The following is a 13,069-nucleotide window of genomic DNA, read 5'->3' as shown; positions in this document are numbered from 1 at the left end:
CATAATTTTGTAAACCATTTTTAAAATCAACACATCACTGAGCTACACTATCTGAGTGTGTGTCACTGAAGTCAAGCCGTCCTTTATTCTGTGGGTAATGGAATGGTATCTTCTTCCTTCCTGTCTCACTGTGTGGCTTGGGAGAATAAAACAGAAGTGCATGTGTATTGAAAAATTAAATATACAAAGCTCGCAATCTATTCTAAAAGAAGAACATAAAATAAGGTCGAGGAAAGAGCAAGTTATATTTTTAAAGGGCACTGGCACAGAGAAGGGGTACAATATAAAGAAATAAGCTTAAAGCTGCAACATGAGATTTATTTAAATTGGTCATGAAACTAATATGTTATATGTCAGTTATACCTCAATTTAAAAAAGTTGTTCAACTGTTTGTGTTCTGAAACCTGTTATTTTAAAAGAGATGGTGGAATCTGCGGTCCTGATGGAGTCATCATAGAATCCAAAAATCTAAGTTTAGAGCCCCTACTATATAGAAGTATAGGGACAAAATACCTGTTTTTATACCTGTTACCTTTAAATAAAGCATTCCAACTTTTTATCCCTTAGAACATATGATTAATTTGAAGCACTTTTGAAACAACTGAGGCTGCAATTAATATTTGTAAAAATAAAAGTACTTGTAACGTTCTCTATCTAACATGCTTCATGTTATTCTAACAATTTAGTCAATGAAAGCTGTGGGGGATGGGTAAAGAGAGAGACTGATTTATCTTATTCAGTGGATTTGTTCCAATTATAACATTCTGGATTTTATTTGGGGATTAAAGCTGACAAGCAGTAGACTAAATTGTCACTTTCTGAAGTCATGAATTCCCAATTAGGAATCTTAAAAGGCGGCCCGCTGTTCCCTACCCTTTCGGGGATGGAGGCGACTGTGATTTAGGGTGGTCACATCACTATGGGCACCTTCTCCCTCCTACACACTAGGCTCAGAGAGACACAGGATCTAGGACTTTGCTGGCAGGATTTAGCCTGCTGACTACTGGTTACCAATTATCGCTATAAAAGGTCTGAAAGTTTACACATAAAATTTACTCTGAAATGATAATAATTTATGTTGAAATAAAACACTGGCATTTGGACTGGGACACACACCAAAAAGTAACAAATAAATAAAACAACCCACCAAATATTGTAACTTTTAGAGCAAAGTTGGCAAGCAGGCCATGAACTGGGGCAAGATGACGATTAATGGATTACTGAGTGCTTAGGACTATTTAAATTATTTTACACTTTAGGGTTTTAAATGTTATATTCCTATAGGACTTTTGCATTTTAAAATGTCACTTATCTAAGAAGTAAATCTATTCAAACTTGGGGTTTGGGAGTGACATCAACGATTGAGACAGGGAAGGAAACAGAAAAAAAGACCATTGTGTCGGGGGTCTCAGTGGGAAAGGCAAGCTCCTTGTATGACTGAATTAGAATGTTCTAACTTAAAATATATATAAATTTCACATTGATTACATTCTGACTACAGTTTATGAGTACTTCCTTTTTGCCTGACACAAACTCTGGGGATAATGCAATGATAAAATATAGTGCTTTTGAGGAAGATGTAAGAGGAGAGACAGTATAAAGTACACAAGAATACTATGATTCTGGCTAATAAAACCCTTATTAACTATGACTGAAAGTCATCTGCATATGTATCAAGTATGTTTTAAATATAAATTAATACAAAACACTCATCTGATTAAATATCGTAGACAGAACATACATTTACGTATGTCGCCTTCCCACAAAACTTATAAGACAAATTCATGAGAACATGAAGAATGGGAGAGGAAACAAATAACACACACGAGATGGCCAAATTCTGGGAGCTAGAAATAAAGAGTAAGTGATTTCGCAGAATGAAGGGAAGCAGGGAGGAATGAGTGCAGCGGAGGAGCCACTAGAAAGCCAGCCACCCCGTGGCACAGGGCCTGGGAAGAAGACAGAGGTGTCTCAGAAGGGGGATGGAATGTGTGTGCAAGAGGCTGCCGGAAACCAGACCACGAGCTCAGAGTTAGTAAGAGAAGTTAGGTTCCTAACTCTGCCCCTTTCAATCAAGTAACTGTCTCCTCAGAAGGATATTCTGAGAAGAAAAAGCAGTTGAAAATATCAGAAATGAAAATAAACAAAATAAACAGATGATAAAGTTGAAGAAAGCATGGAGAAATTACAACAAAAAGCCAGAGAGAAGGAACACAAAACAGAAGAGAAAGGATAAAGCCAGAGGACCAACCCAGGAGGTAAAATATACCTAATTAATAGGAATTCCAGAAAGAGAGAACAGAGGAAACAGAGGTAAGGAAATTATTCCAGAAACAAACTTTCCAAACTGAAAGGTGTATTTACAGATGGCAAAGATCTTGCAGAGTAGCCAGCACAATGAGTGAAAAGACCAACATAAGGCCTATCATTTTGAGATGTCAGACCTAGAGGGAACATGAGAAGATCCTCAAACCTTCCAGAGGAGAAAAGCAGCACACAGGTAATGGCTGACAATCGGAACTCCAGCCCCTTCAACTGCGACCCTAGAAGCAACGGGACAAGCCAGGAGCCATGACACCAAAACAGTGAGAGAAAATATTTCAAATCTAGAATTCTATACCCAACTCTCAATTAAACGTGACTGTGGGACAGACGTTTTCAGTAGATAAGATCTCAACGTATTCACCTCCCATGCACCCTTTCTCAGGAAACTGCTGAAGGACGATGCACTCCACTACACTGAGGATGCAGACTAAGAAGGGTGAAGACAGGGGGTTAAGGAAAAGGCATTCGAAAGAGGGAAGAAGTAAATGACGATGATGACGAACGCCCCAGGATAACAGGTATGAAACAGACCTAAAGAATAAATATCCCGATTGGAAAGTCTGAATTAGAAAGATGTAGTCCAAGAAAATAGAAAGCAAATTAAAGTATGAATAGTAATTCTAGAGAAATGAAAAGTTTTAGAAAGAAATGTAACCAAAGTACACTTCATAGGTATTACAGTCAGATGCTGAAAAACGGGAAAAAAAGGATCAATGAGTAACACGAATAGCAGTAAAAGCTTATTGTTCAGAAACAGGAAACTGGCAGAGGAGTCGGGAATCTGGTCTGAGGAGAGGGTGGAGCAGGGATGTCTGTTTTAATCAGCTGTGTGGAACATGTCGGTAACATGACTTTGTAACCGACAGACACGTGTTACTGATAAAAGTAAAAGTTAAACGACTCTTCCAAATTACGTCATTTTCTGCCCGTTACCTGGGCCTGCAGACTTTAATCGAGAGGAGTCACCATGTGATAGGTAAGCACAGAACAGTCAGGCTAAAACAAGTAAAGGTGGAAGAAACGGAACCGAAAAGAAGTTAAGAAAAAGAGCAAGCTGGTACTCACCATCTCTCTGGCTATTTCCAGCGCTTCCTGCAGGCCATAGAGCCTGCCACAGACCAGGTAGATGCCATTGGCCCAGAGAATACAACCCTCGTGGACCCAAAATTCATTGCTGTCGAGAGGTAGTTCAGGGATTTGTAACTCCAGCTCGGGGCCACCTTCTGAAGTGGTAGGCACGGAGGGCTTTGAGTCCAAAACAGTCTTTTCGCTGCTGCCCTCTGCGGTTGCTTTTTTACAAGGGAGGCCCCGGGACAGGGACCGAGGGCCTCCGCCACAGTCTTCCGAGCGGTGTCGCCGCTTGAACCTGGGGTGGGCGGCCAGGCTCCTCTGCTCCTTCTGCTGCTGCTGCTCCTCCTCCTCCTCAGTGTCCGTCTTGGAACCGTTGGAAGCGCTTTTGTGCCGTACCTTGACTTTGCTCTGCATTTCCGTGGCCCTCTTAGGGGGTGGGTTCTTCGGGAGAGTGGCTGCATAATCTTGTGGATAAAAGGGTCCAAAGAGATCACCCATGTTCCGATAACTGGCCCACTTGCCACAGAGACAGCAAACCAGGTGCCCCATAACAGAAGACTCTGTCACCACTGGTCCCTGCAGCATAAAGGACGAAGCTGGGAGTGCCTTGCTTTCAGTGCTGCTGGGTGGAGGGGTCAGAGACCTCTGCCCCTTCCGACCCCTCACCAATTTGGTCTGTTCTTCTTCTTCAGCGTTGATGATTGTACAAACGGCTCCAAGTTCACACTTATTTACTACATGGATGTACGGGAAAAAAGACTTGTTCTTGGCATCAGTTTTATCCAGTGGCTGGGTGGCATACTTCAGTTTGATCTCCGGTTCCTGGGGCTCCACGATGGGGACGGCTTGTTTGGTTTTCCGCTTCCTCGGCTGTGCCCCAGGCTTCCTCCTCTCCCTCCTCTGCCTCTGCTTTTTTGGCTTCGGCTCTCCATCTGCAGAACCTTCTGGTATCTGAGGGGGCGGAGGGGGCGGAGGCGGGCTGCTGCTGTTTCTTTTGCTTATTCACACTACCAATGGGTCTCCCCTTCTTCTTTCCTGAAGGGAAATACCCCTTCGGGGGGAATCCTTCCTGCTTGGGGGAAATCGTCACTGCATCGGTCTCCTTCTCCTCAGCCTTGGGGTTGGCCTCAGGGACCATTGCGCCTGCTGGAGGTCCATTCTTTGAGTCGGGGAAGAGTAAAGGTGCTGCCCCACCCAGGGAACCATCTGGTCTCCCTTGGTTACCCCCAGGCTTCTGTGAGGTTGCAGACGTCATGGCACCAGGGGGTTCCTTTCCAGCAGAGACTGTATCTGGGTGTGCCTCGGTCTTCACTTTGTCGTCCCCACTGCCACGCCACTCCTCTGAAGACCTCGCAAGAGGCTTCTCTACGTTCAACTCCTGGTTTGTTGGACAGACTAGGTCGGATGACACCTCACCTTTTCTCTTCTCCATCTCGGCATCCTGAGCAGTAACACTCCCAACTTCGGGAGGGCCACTCTTCAACGACAGTATGTCATCCAGAGTAACCGTGTCTCCCCCAGCCTCTGCGCTGTTCGAGGACGCACTCCTCCTAATGTTTGGGGATGTGATCTTCTGAACTATAGCTTCCAATTTCAACCCCCGCCCTTTCCGTGGGGGCAGGATTTTGGTCTTGGCAGGACCTGTGAGCGTAACAGCAGGACAGTTTCTACTGTCTGGACCTGGAAGGTCCTTGGCGGATTCCCTCTTAGGGATGGACTTGAAGTCCTGACTGTGAGAAAGATGGGCATAGGAATTGAAAGCTTTCTCAGCGCCTTCCTTTGATGGGTGCAGGAGGCGTCCTTTATCTTCGGTGGTACTGTTCTTCATGTCTTGTGACTGTCTCTTACTGGGAATGGGAGAGATAAAAGAACGGACGCGCCTCCTCATGATTAAGGGGTTTTGAGAAGAATGATCCTCTTGACCTGGAAGCCTCAGCATAACGTTACTAGGTTTGGATGACTGTGTGGACTCAGCCAGCCCATGCCCATCAGTGTCGTGGGGCGGTCCGTACCTCTTTTGATTGGACATCCCTGGAGGACCGCTGCTTTTGGCTGGAGAAGTCTGCCGAGAAAGATCCCAGCAAGATTCTTGTAACTTCTGGGAGCCGTGCTTCAACTCGATGCCTTTGTTAGACAGACCGTCACTGGCCATGAGGCAGCGCCCACCTTCCTGACCGCTGGGGTCGTGGTAAGTCCCCATCGGTGGGCCGTACATCATACCATCTTTGTCGTTTTTCAGAGGGCTCCGCACTCTATCAAGAAACTGCTGCTGCCTTGGGCTCTTCCGCGGCCCTTCCTGCCTGTGCTGGGCCGCCGCAATCACTCCCTGAGCAGAACTGCTGCTCCAGTCTTTATACTCTTCCTGCTGCTGTTGGTACATCTGCCTCTTATAATGGAGCTGAGAATTCAAACCTGCGTTGGGGTCCCCATAGGCATGGGCTCGAGTGTTCGTGTGATAAGCAGAGGCCAGGCTTTCCGAGTTGGGAGAAAAGGGAGCATGTAAAGAACTCCTGTTGGCCCGCTCCGAAAAGGTCATGTGTGGGTTCATGTGATGAGGGTCTCCCCCTGGGCCCCTGCTCCTCCCAGGGGACATCTTCAATTTTTCTGAAAAGTCGTGATACTGAGAAGGGGACCGACCCCTCATGCCCTCCCGACCACCCACTCTGCCAGGGACCCGCCGCATTGGTGTGGGCCTGCTGTCTTGCGGGCCATAGTCTGAGATGGAATCGTGGGTGGCTGCTCCAGGGCTGGCGTTGCCTCGGTAAGACTCATGCTTGATGCTACCAGGATGGCAGTGGTCTCCGGACTTCTTGTTGTTGAAACTAGCCTGGGATTTGGACTGCTCGAAGTCTTCCTCTTTTATCTGCCCGCTCTGGGATTTCAGTTTTGTTTCCATGGACACTAACCCACCTGGAAGAATGACCGACTGGCTTAAACTTGGATTGAGACGTTCGTTCCTCCCAAGTCTGGTGTCGGCACCTATGTGTCCCAGTGAGTGAGCCCCCGGGTCCCTGACAATCTGTCTTAGCGGAGAAATATCACAGATCACTGACCTTCTTTCAGACAGGGAACCCCCGGGCTCATGGGCTGATGACTGAGGCTCTATTTCGAACTTTCTGGGAATTGGATAGTCAGCCAAATTGATCTGTTTCATTTCAGGAGCTGTGCTGCTTGATTTCCTCTCCCAGGGACCCCAATGGGGGTTTTCTAATAGGGACCCGATGCTTTTGTTCAAAAGGCCCCTGCTAGCTAATTCATTGGTTTGACTAATTAAGACATTCGGCCGTGTGGCTCCTTCCAGGCCACCAGCCATGCCCTGGTGCTCCTGAGTACTCCTAGAGTACCTCCTGTCAGGGTGGTGGTGGTAACCCTGAAGCACTTCCTGCAGGAGGCTGGGGAACTTCTCGTTTCTGCCCTTCCGCTCCCCGTGGCCAGGGAAATCCCCCTTGTCCTGTCCGGTAGGATACTGAGGAAAGCCACCGATGCCTCTTGGCACAGCCGACCCGAAGCTGTCTTTGTAACTATAGCGCAGGCTTCCGGGAGATTTGCTAGGTTCTGTTCTGCCTATAAAGCCAGGGCCCACGGCGGGGTGCGCACTCTGGCCATTGCCCTCTCCGTTGTGGTTGGAGTTGTTATCTCCACTCTTGTTTCCTTTGCCCCCTCCTCCCGGAGGCTCTGGCTGTGGAAGTGATGCGTGACTGGTTTCCTTGGCCCCGCCAGTGCTGGGTGGCCTCTGAGTGGCTGTGGACTCATCCTCTTGGGAGCCTTTATCTTGTCCACCAGGCTTTTCTACCCGACTTGTCATGGCTTCCCGGGAGACAATCACCCCCACCGTCTTCTCGTTGACTTTTGGGTTGCCCTCGGATGACGACGGCGTGTCCTTAGCACCTGGTGAGGCAGCCTCTTCTCTGGCTGCAGGACTGGCACTGAGTCTGGGGGCTTCATTCTGAGCGCCCTGTGCCGGGGAGGAGCCGGCTTTCTCTGAGGCTCCACCCTTGTAGGTGGTGTCGGAGCTGGTGCTCTGGCCACTCAGCTGCCTCACTCTCTCGCCTTGATCCTCGGAACTGCTGGAGCAGCCTCCATCTGGGGACTCCGCCACAGGGGACTTCAGTTGTTCTTCAGGCTGCGAGGAGCCCTCGGAGTTTGTGCAGCTGTCTGCTTTCTTAGACGAGGAAGAGGGCCTCTTGGAGGTCTTCTTCTGAGGTGTCAGGGCATCAGAGAGGAGCATGTGCTGGACGGTATTAGGGAGATTGGCCACTTGGGTACTCAGGGCACTCAAACTACTCAGGCCAGGGTCCGTCAGCCGCTTTTCCGGCACTCCTTCTAGTCCAAAGCCCTTGAAGCCTGGAGCATGAGAATTCGGGCTGGGCATCATCGACGGGGTGGGGCTGAGCTGAGGCATTAACTGTAAGATTCTGTTTCTGGAGCCCATGGGCACACTGCCTTGCCCACATTGGAGATTCTCCCCGCTCTGCATAAGAGGAGATGGGGTAGAGCTACAGCTCGGAGACTGAACCACAGAGGCGGCTGGGGAAGGGTTGGAAATGGGGCTGAAGTTCTGGTGGAACTGCATTGGGGACCTCACAGGGACCTCGGGCTGGCTGTATTGGCCAACCTGGCTCTGCAGGGGCAACTTGGTGGCAGTGTTGGTATACTGCATCACGTGCTGAGGGGGATGCTGTGGCTGCGGCTGCGGCTGCTGCTGTGGCGGTGGCTGCTGCCCCTGCTGGGTCCCTTGTGGAATCTTTGCCTGTTCAAAATTTTTCATAGACTGGGGCTGATAGCTGTAATTTGATTGTGTTCCATAAGCCTGTGCATTTGAACCCACACTGTGCCCTTCATACTGGGATCCAGCATTCACACTGTAACTGCTGTCATAGCTCTGTCCAGACTGGCTGAAACGCTGTGGTGACGGGAAGGAGGAAGAGGAGGAGGAGGCAGCAGAAGACTGGTAGTGCTGGCCAAACTGACCCACTCGTAACTGGTAACTAGTAGCAGAGGATGGCAGGGTTGAGGGCCGCTGCATTGGCTGCAGATGGGACGAGCCGGATGCTGGCTGGCCAGAGGCTTGTGGCAGAGGCTGATGGGACTGGTAAAGCTGTTGTCTCAGCTGCTGGACTTGCTGCTGCTGCTGCTGCTGGCTGGAAGCCTGCTGCTGGTACTGAGCACTCCCCGGAGAGAAAGGCCCCGTGTAATCCTGCTGATAATGAGACACACCACCAAGGGCAGAATGCTGTGCTTGAAACTGGCCCACATGACCCTCGCTCCCATACTGATTGCCAAAGCTGCTTCCCTGGGGGGGTCCGTAGCTCTGCACAGGCCCGGAAGGCCTCCGCTGAGGCGGCTGCGGGGTTCCTGTTGCCACGGGGTCTTTGTTGCCTGCCATGTAGTAGAAATCTCCAGCCTCCTTCCTGAAACCCTGGTAGCCTTGATGACCAGAGGTCTCGCTAGCCATCGCCGCCGCTGCAGCTGCCGTCCCTCGTCTCCCACCACCACTGCTGCCGCCACTGCCACTGCTACTGCCACCTGCACCCCCAAAATTCTGGAACATCTGGGCCTGGCGAGGACTGAACTCCTCTATCCGGGATGAGCCGTGTACCTCCTGCGGGTAGCTCTGCTGGTTTCCGTGATAACTGCTTTGCTCCCGGAAGGACTGCATACTGTTTAGCAACACAGCGGCAGGCCAACAGCCCTCCTAAAAATGAGAGAAAACAAGAAAACCATGAGACACGCATCCCCTCGGCACAAATAAAGTCAGGTCTAGATGATGGAAGGGACACGATAATTCTGAGGCCCAGATGAAACTGACTGAGTTGAATTTTATCTCCTTTCATTTCTTATCCTACCCATTTCTGAAAATGCAAATACACAGAGAAACGGTCTAAAGAGTGAGGGTGGAGCCTATGGCAGTACGAAAAGAGATACTCTAGGTAAAACCAAATTCAATACAGTAAAACCCTCTGTATTAGATAAATGAGCCACCCCTCCCCCAATCCAATTGGGTGAAAACATAGAGCTGTGTTATTACTGTCGATAAAAAAAACTGCAATTTTAAAATAAGTCTTCCAGGTCTGGTGGGGGAGGGGTGAGAAAAACACTTACATTTAATTTTCACGTATTAGAATGGTCACTGAACTAAGAGTCTCAAACAATGCTGAGGCAGTCACTCCACTGGCTGCCCTGCTCCCAGATTTTGAGAAACGGACTGGCCTGAGAACAGAAGTCAGTCCCTTATATCCGAATACATGTTATTGCAAGTTAACTGTAACTACGAACTACCTGTGATGACTGGTGACCCCAGGACTCTTATCACTGCAGAGATTCCTTACTGCTGCAGTCAGCCAAAAATGGGCTAAGGTAAGTTAGGGCAAAGTTTTTCTTCAATGGCTTATGAAGCTAGTTTCTTAGTTCACTCTCAGAGGGAGTAAAAATGGTGTTACCAACAGGAAAGTCAGTGATCCCTTTAAAACAGGGGTCCACAAGCACCGGGTTTGGGCTAGTACCAGTCTGTGGCCTGTTAGGAACCGGGCCGCACAGCAGGTGGTGAGCAACAGGCGGACAAGCAAAACATCATCCATATTTGCAGCTGCTCCCCAGAGCTAGCATCCCCGCCTCAGCTCCACCTCAGATCCTCAGGAAGTAGACTCTCATAGGAGCAGCGGTCCCTGGTGCCAAAAAGGTTGGGGACCGCTGTTTAAAAGGTTAAGTTGGATTCCTCATCTCCAACTCAACAGTGCTTCCCCTTCTCATTCCAAGTGAAGCAGGTCCGGGAGGCCCCACGCCTACCCCGTTACCTCTCTGACCTCCTCCCCACCACTCCCTGCTCTAGTCCTGCTGCCTCCTAGCTCCTGGGGTGGCTGCTGGCATTTCTGCCCAGGAACTTTGTTCTTGCCTGCGATGCTCTTCCTCTACAGCCACATGGCTTGCCCCTTTTATTTCCTTCCAGTCTCTGGGCAAATGTCACCTGACTGGTAAGGCCTCCCCTGACCATCTTATTAAAAACAACTAACTTTTTACATCCTCATCTGGGGCTTTCCCGATCTCCGTCTCCCACCATCCTTCCTCCCCAGCACTTATTCCCAGAAGACACCTACGTGCTACTTGCGTATTATCTGTCTCACCCCACTAACATGTAAACTTCCTAAAGGGCAGAGACTTTGAGCCTTGCTGTAGTCCTGTCACTGAAACAGTAAGGAGCACGCGGCAGGCATTCTACGAACCAGTTAATGGTATGAGAACTAGGCCGCAGAGAACTAGGCTAGAACTTCATAGTACACTCAGAGGTGGTGGTGGTGTGGCAGTGAGACGAGAGACTGCAGGAGGAGAAAACAGAGCACGGCTGATCTAAAAGCAGAGCTGGAGGAGGCTGAAGACCCTGCCTGTCAAATTCCTCAGGTCCAGTTCCCAGGAGAAAAAAACCACCTTGAGTCCAGACGAGAACCACGAGGGGACTCAGAAAGTAAACACGGATCACAGCTGAAGCTGGTTAGCAACTCCAAACTCTGGGAGCCTGACCCACTTCTTCCTGGAGTATCTTAAGTCTGAGATAGCTACGCAAAGGTCTACAACTTTGACATTAAGTTTGATTACCTAATCACATAACCCGAGGTAATCTTGAAACATACCACCTCAGAATCTAAAGGAAACTGCTTCCCATCCTCTTCAAAATGCCTCTGCAAGACTGCTATTTTCTGTGTTCCCATGGATCTGCTGCGCAACAGGTAACAGCTCCTGGAGTGCCGACCATTTAACGCTCATCGCACAGATGAGGAACTGAAGCAGACTTCACACGGCCCCAAGGAGCAGCCCGCCCCCTCAGGCCCCATTCGCACACTACATGACCTCGAGGGTCTATGACGTGGTCAGTGACAGCTGCCACTTGTCCTGTCAGAGGCTGGCCCTGAAAGTGGGTGGCCATCAACGATACTTTTAAGTATGTCCCTCCCCTGCCTCCCTCTCACAAGGCCTCCCCCATCACTTCTAGGGCTGTCAACAACGACTCCATCCACACAGGTACTCTCCCCCTGTCTGTGGTGTGCCTCTGCCCTCGCCCACGGAGCCCGTGGCCTCTACGTGATAAAAAGCTGATGGGCTAAATCGAACAAAAAGGCCAAATCTGGCAGTTTAATGAAAAGCTTCCTAGAGGGAGAATTGCTCCGTAAATAAATACATGTTGTTTAATTAATCCTTCCATAAATAAAACCAGGCTTCTGAAAAATCCAAGTGTACAGTATTGCCACTTGCTCCAAATTGTCTCTAAACAGGAGCTCCCAGGAGCCAAGGACCACTGACCTCACATCAGCATGACCCGCCTCGGGCTGCCTGGATCCTGAGCAAACTGGATCTCCAGAGAGGAACCCGAATTGGGTATAATTCCTTCCCAGGGCTGTTCCCAGCCCTTCTCCGGAGGTGCCCTGTCCTGTATGATGGATGCCCTTTTCCCCGCTGTAGCTATAGTTCTGGTTTATGGACTAGATGGGGGAAAAAAAAAAAAATCACAGCCAAATACACCCTGCAGGGCACCAAGTCAAGGTAAACATTCTTAGTCTACAAGAAGTATCCGAGCACCAGAAAGTGGGTGCAAGTCCATCTATTTTAGGAGTCCCCAAGTACAGCAATTAGGAAAACTACACCAGCAACTGAAAACCCAGAGTAACTGCGATTTTAGCATTAGCATATAAAATAATTTACTAAAATATCAATCCAATACTATTCCATCATTTAAAAAAGCAGAGTATCAGTGTAGTCAATTTTAAAGCATCATAATAACAACAAATGCCTGAATTTCCTTGTTTGAATGAACACAGATGTAGTAAAGAAAATTTGACACTCCAAAGGAAGTAAGTCATCCATCAGGAATTTGTATGCATACTCTGAAAAAGAGGTTTACCAACACACCTCCTCCCGCAACTCTCCCTTGCCCTTACTTTCCCTTTCCTGGTTTTCTTGCATTTTCCTGACTTTCTGAATGGTTTCCGAAAGCCCGAGGAGATGCACTAGTGAGGGAGGTCCAGAACTTAGCGCTTATGTTCGATGGCCCAGTCCACATGCTGGCCTCACTGCAACCACCGCTTCCTGCCTGCGGCCACACTCTCCATCCTACCCTCGGCCAACAACTGTCGTCTTACAGAAAACCAGCATTAGCTTTCTTTGTCCTTCTTCCTTCACATGTCCAACGTCATCAACTCCCCATTCCATTCTCTTCTCCACAAAGTTCTCCAAACTGTCAAGACAGTGTCCTTGAGAGGTGTTTTCAAGCACCTGCTTCCTCTTTCATTTCAGGTTTAACCACTGGTTTTGTTTTTTCTTTTTTGCCTTGAAAAAACGCTTCAATTCTCAAGACATTAACAACATATATGCTTTCGGTTATGGCCCTGTCGGGTGGGTTATTCTGTTTGCCCTCCAGGCTCGCCCATCTCTGTCCTACCCTATGCCCTGGGAGGGGGCACCGCAGTGGCGGTCAAGAGGTCCCATTGCCCCTCTGGCTTCCGGCCAGCTTGGCTGGAAATGAGGCAGGAGAGTGAGAGGGAAGAATTCACTCTCTCAGCTCACACCCCACAGCCACTGAGACTGTTGAATGGCTGACCTCCAGTGGGGCAACCTAAACAGCCACCTTCTCCGGGCTCCAAAAACTGCTTCCTCCTCTTGTGTTTCAGGCCTAGGCATAGTCACA

General features: G+C 49.1%; 1 protein-coding gene across 1 annotated transcript in view; it reads right to left on the bottom strand.

Moving 5' to 3' along the window:
* The window catches only part of TCF20 (transcription factor 20), an 86,706-nt gene that overhangs the window by 37,972 nt on the left and 35,665 nt on the right, over positions 1 to 13,069 (bottom strand). Inside the window, 2 exon segments of the mRNA XM_039863285.1 lie at positions 3,391 to 4,375; positions 4,377 to 9,091. Coding sequence (XP_039719219.1) covers positions 3,391 to 4,375; positions 4,377 to 9,055 — 5,664 coding nt within the window. The 5' untranslated portion in view covers positions 9,056 to 9,091.

Source organism: Pteropus medius, unplaced genomic scaffold (assembly GCF_902729225.1).
Source record: "Pteropus medius unplaced genomic scaffold, Ma_sr-lr_union100, whole genome shotgun sequence".
Taxonomy (NCBI): domain Eukaryota; kingdom Metazoa; phylum Chordata; class Mammalia; order Chiroptera; family Pteropodidae; genus Pteropus; species Pteropus medius.
Note: the sequence above shows the minus strand (reverse complement) of the source record. Positions and strands in the feature narration are given on the sequence as shown.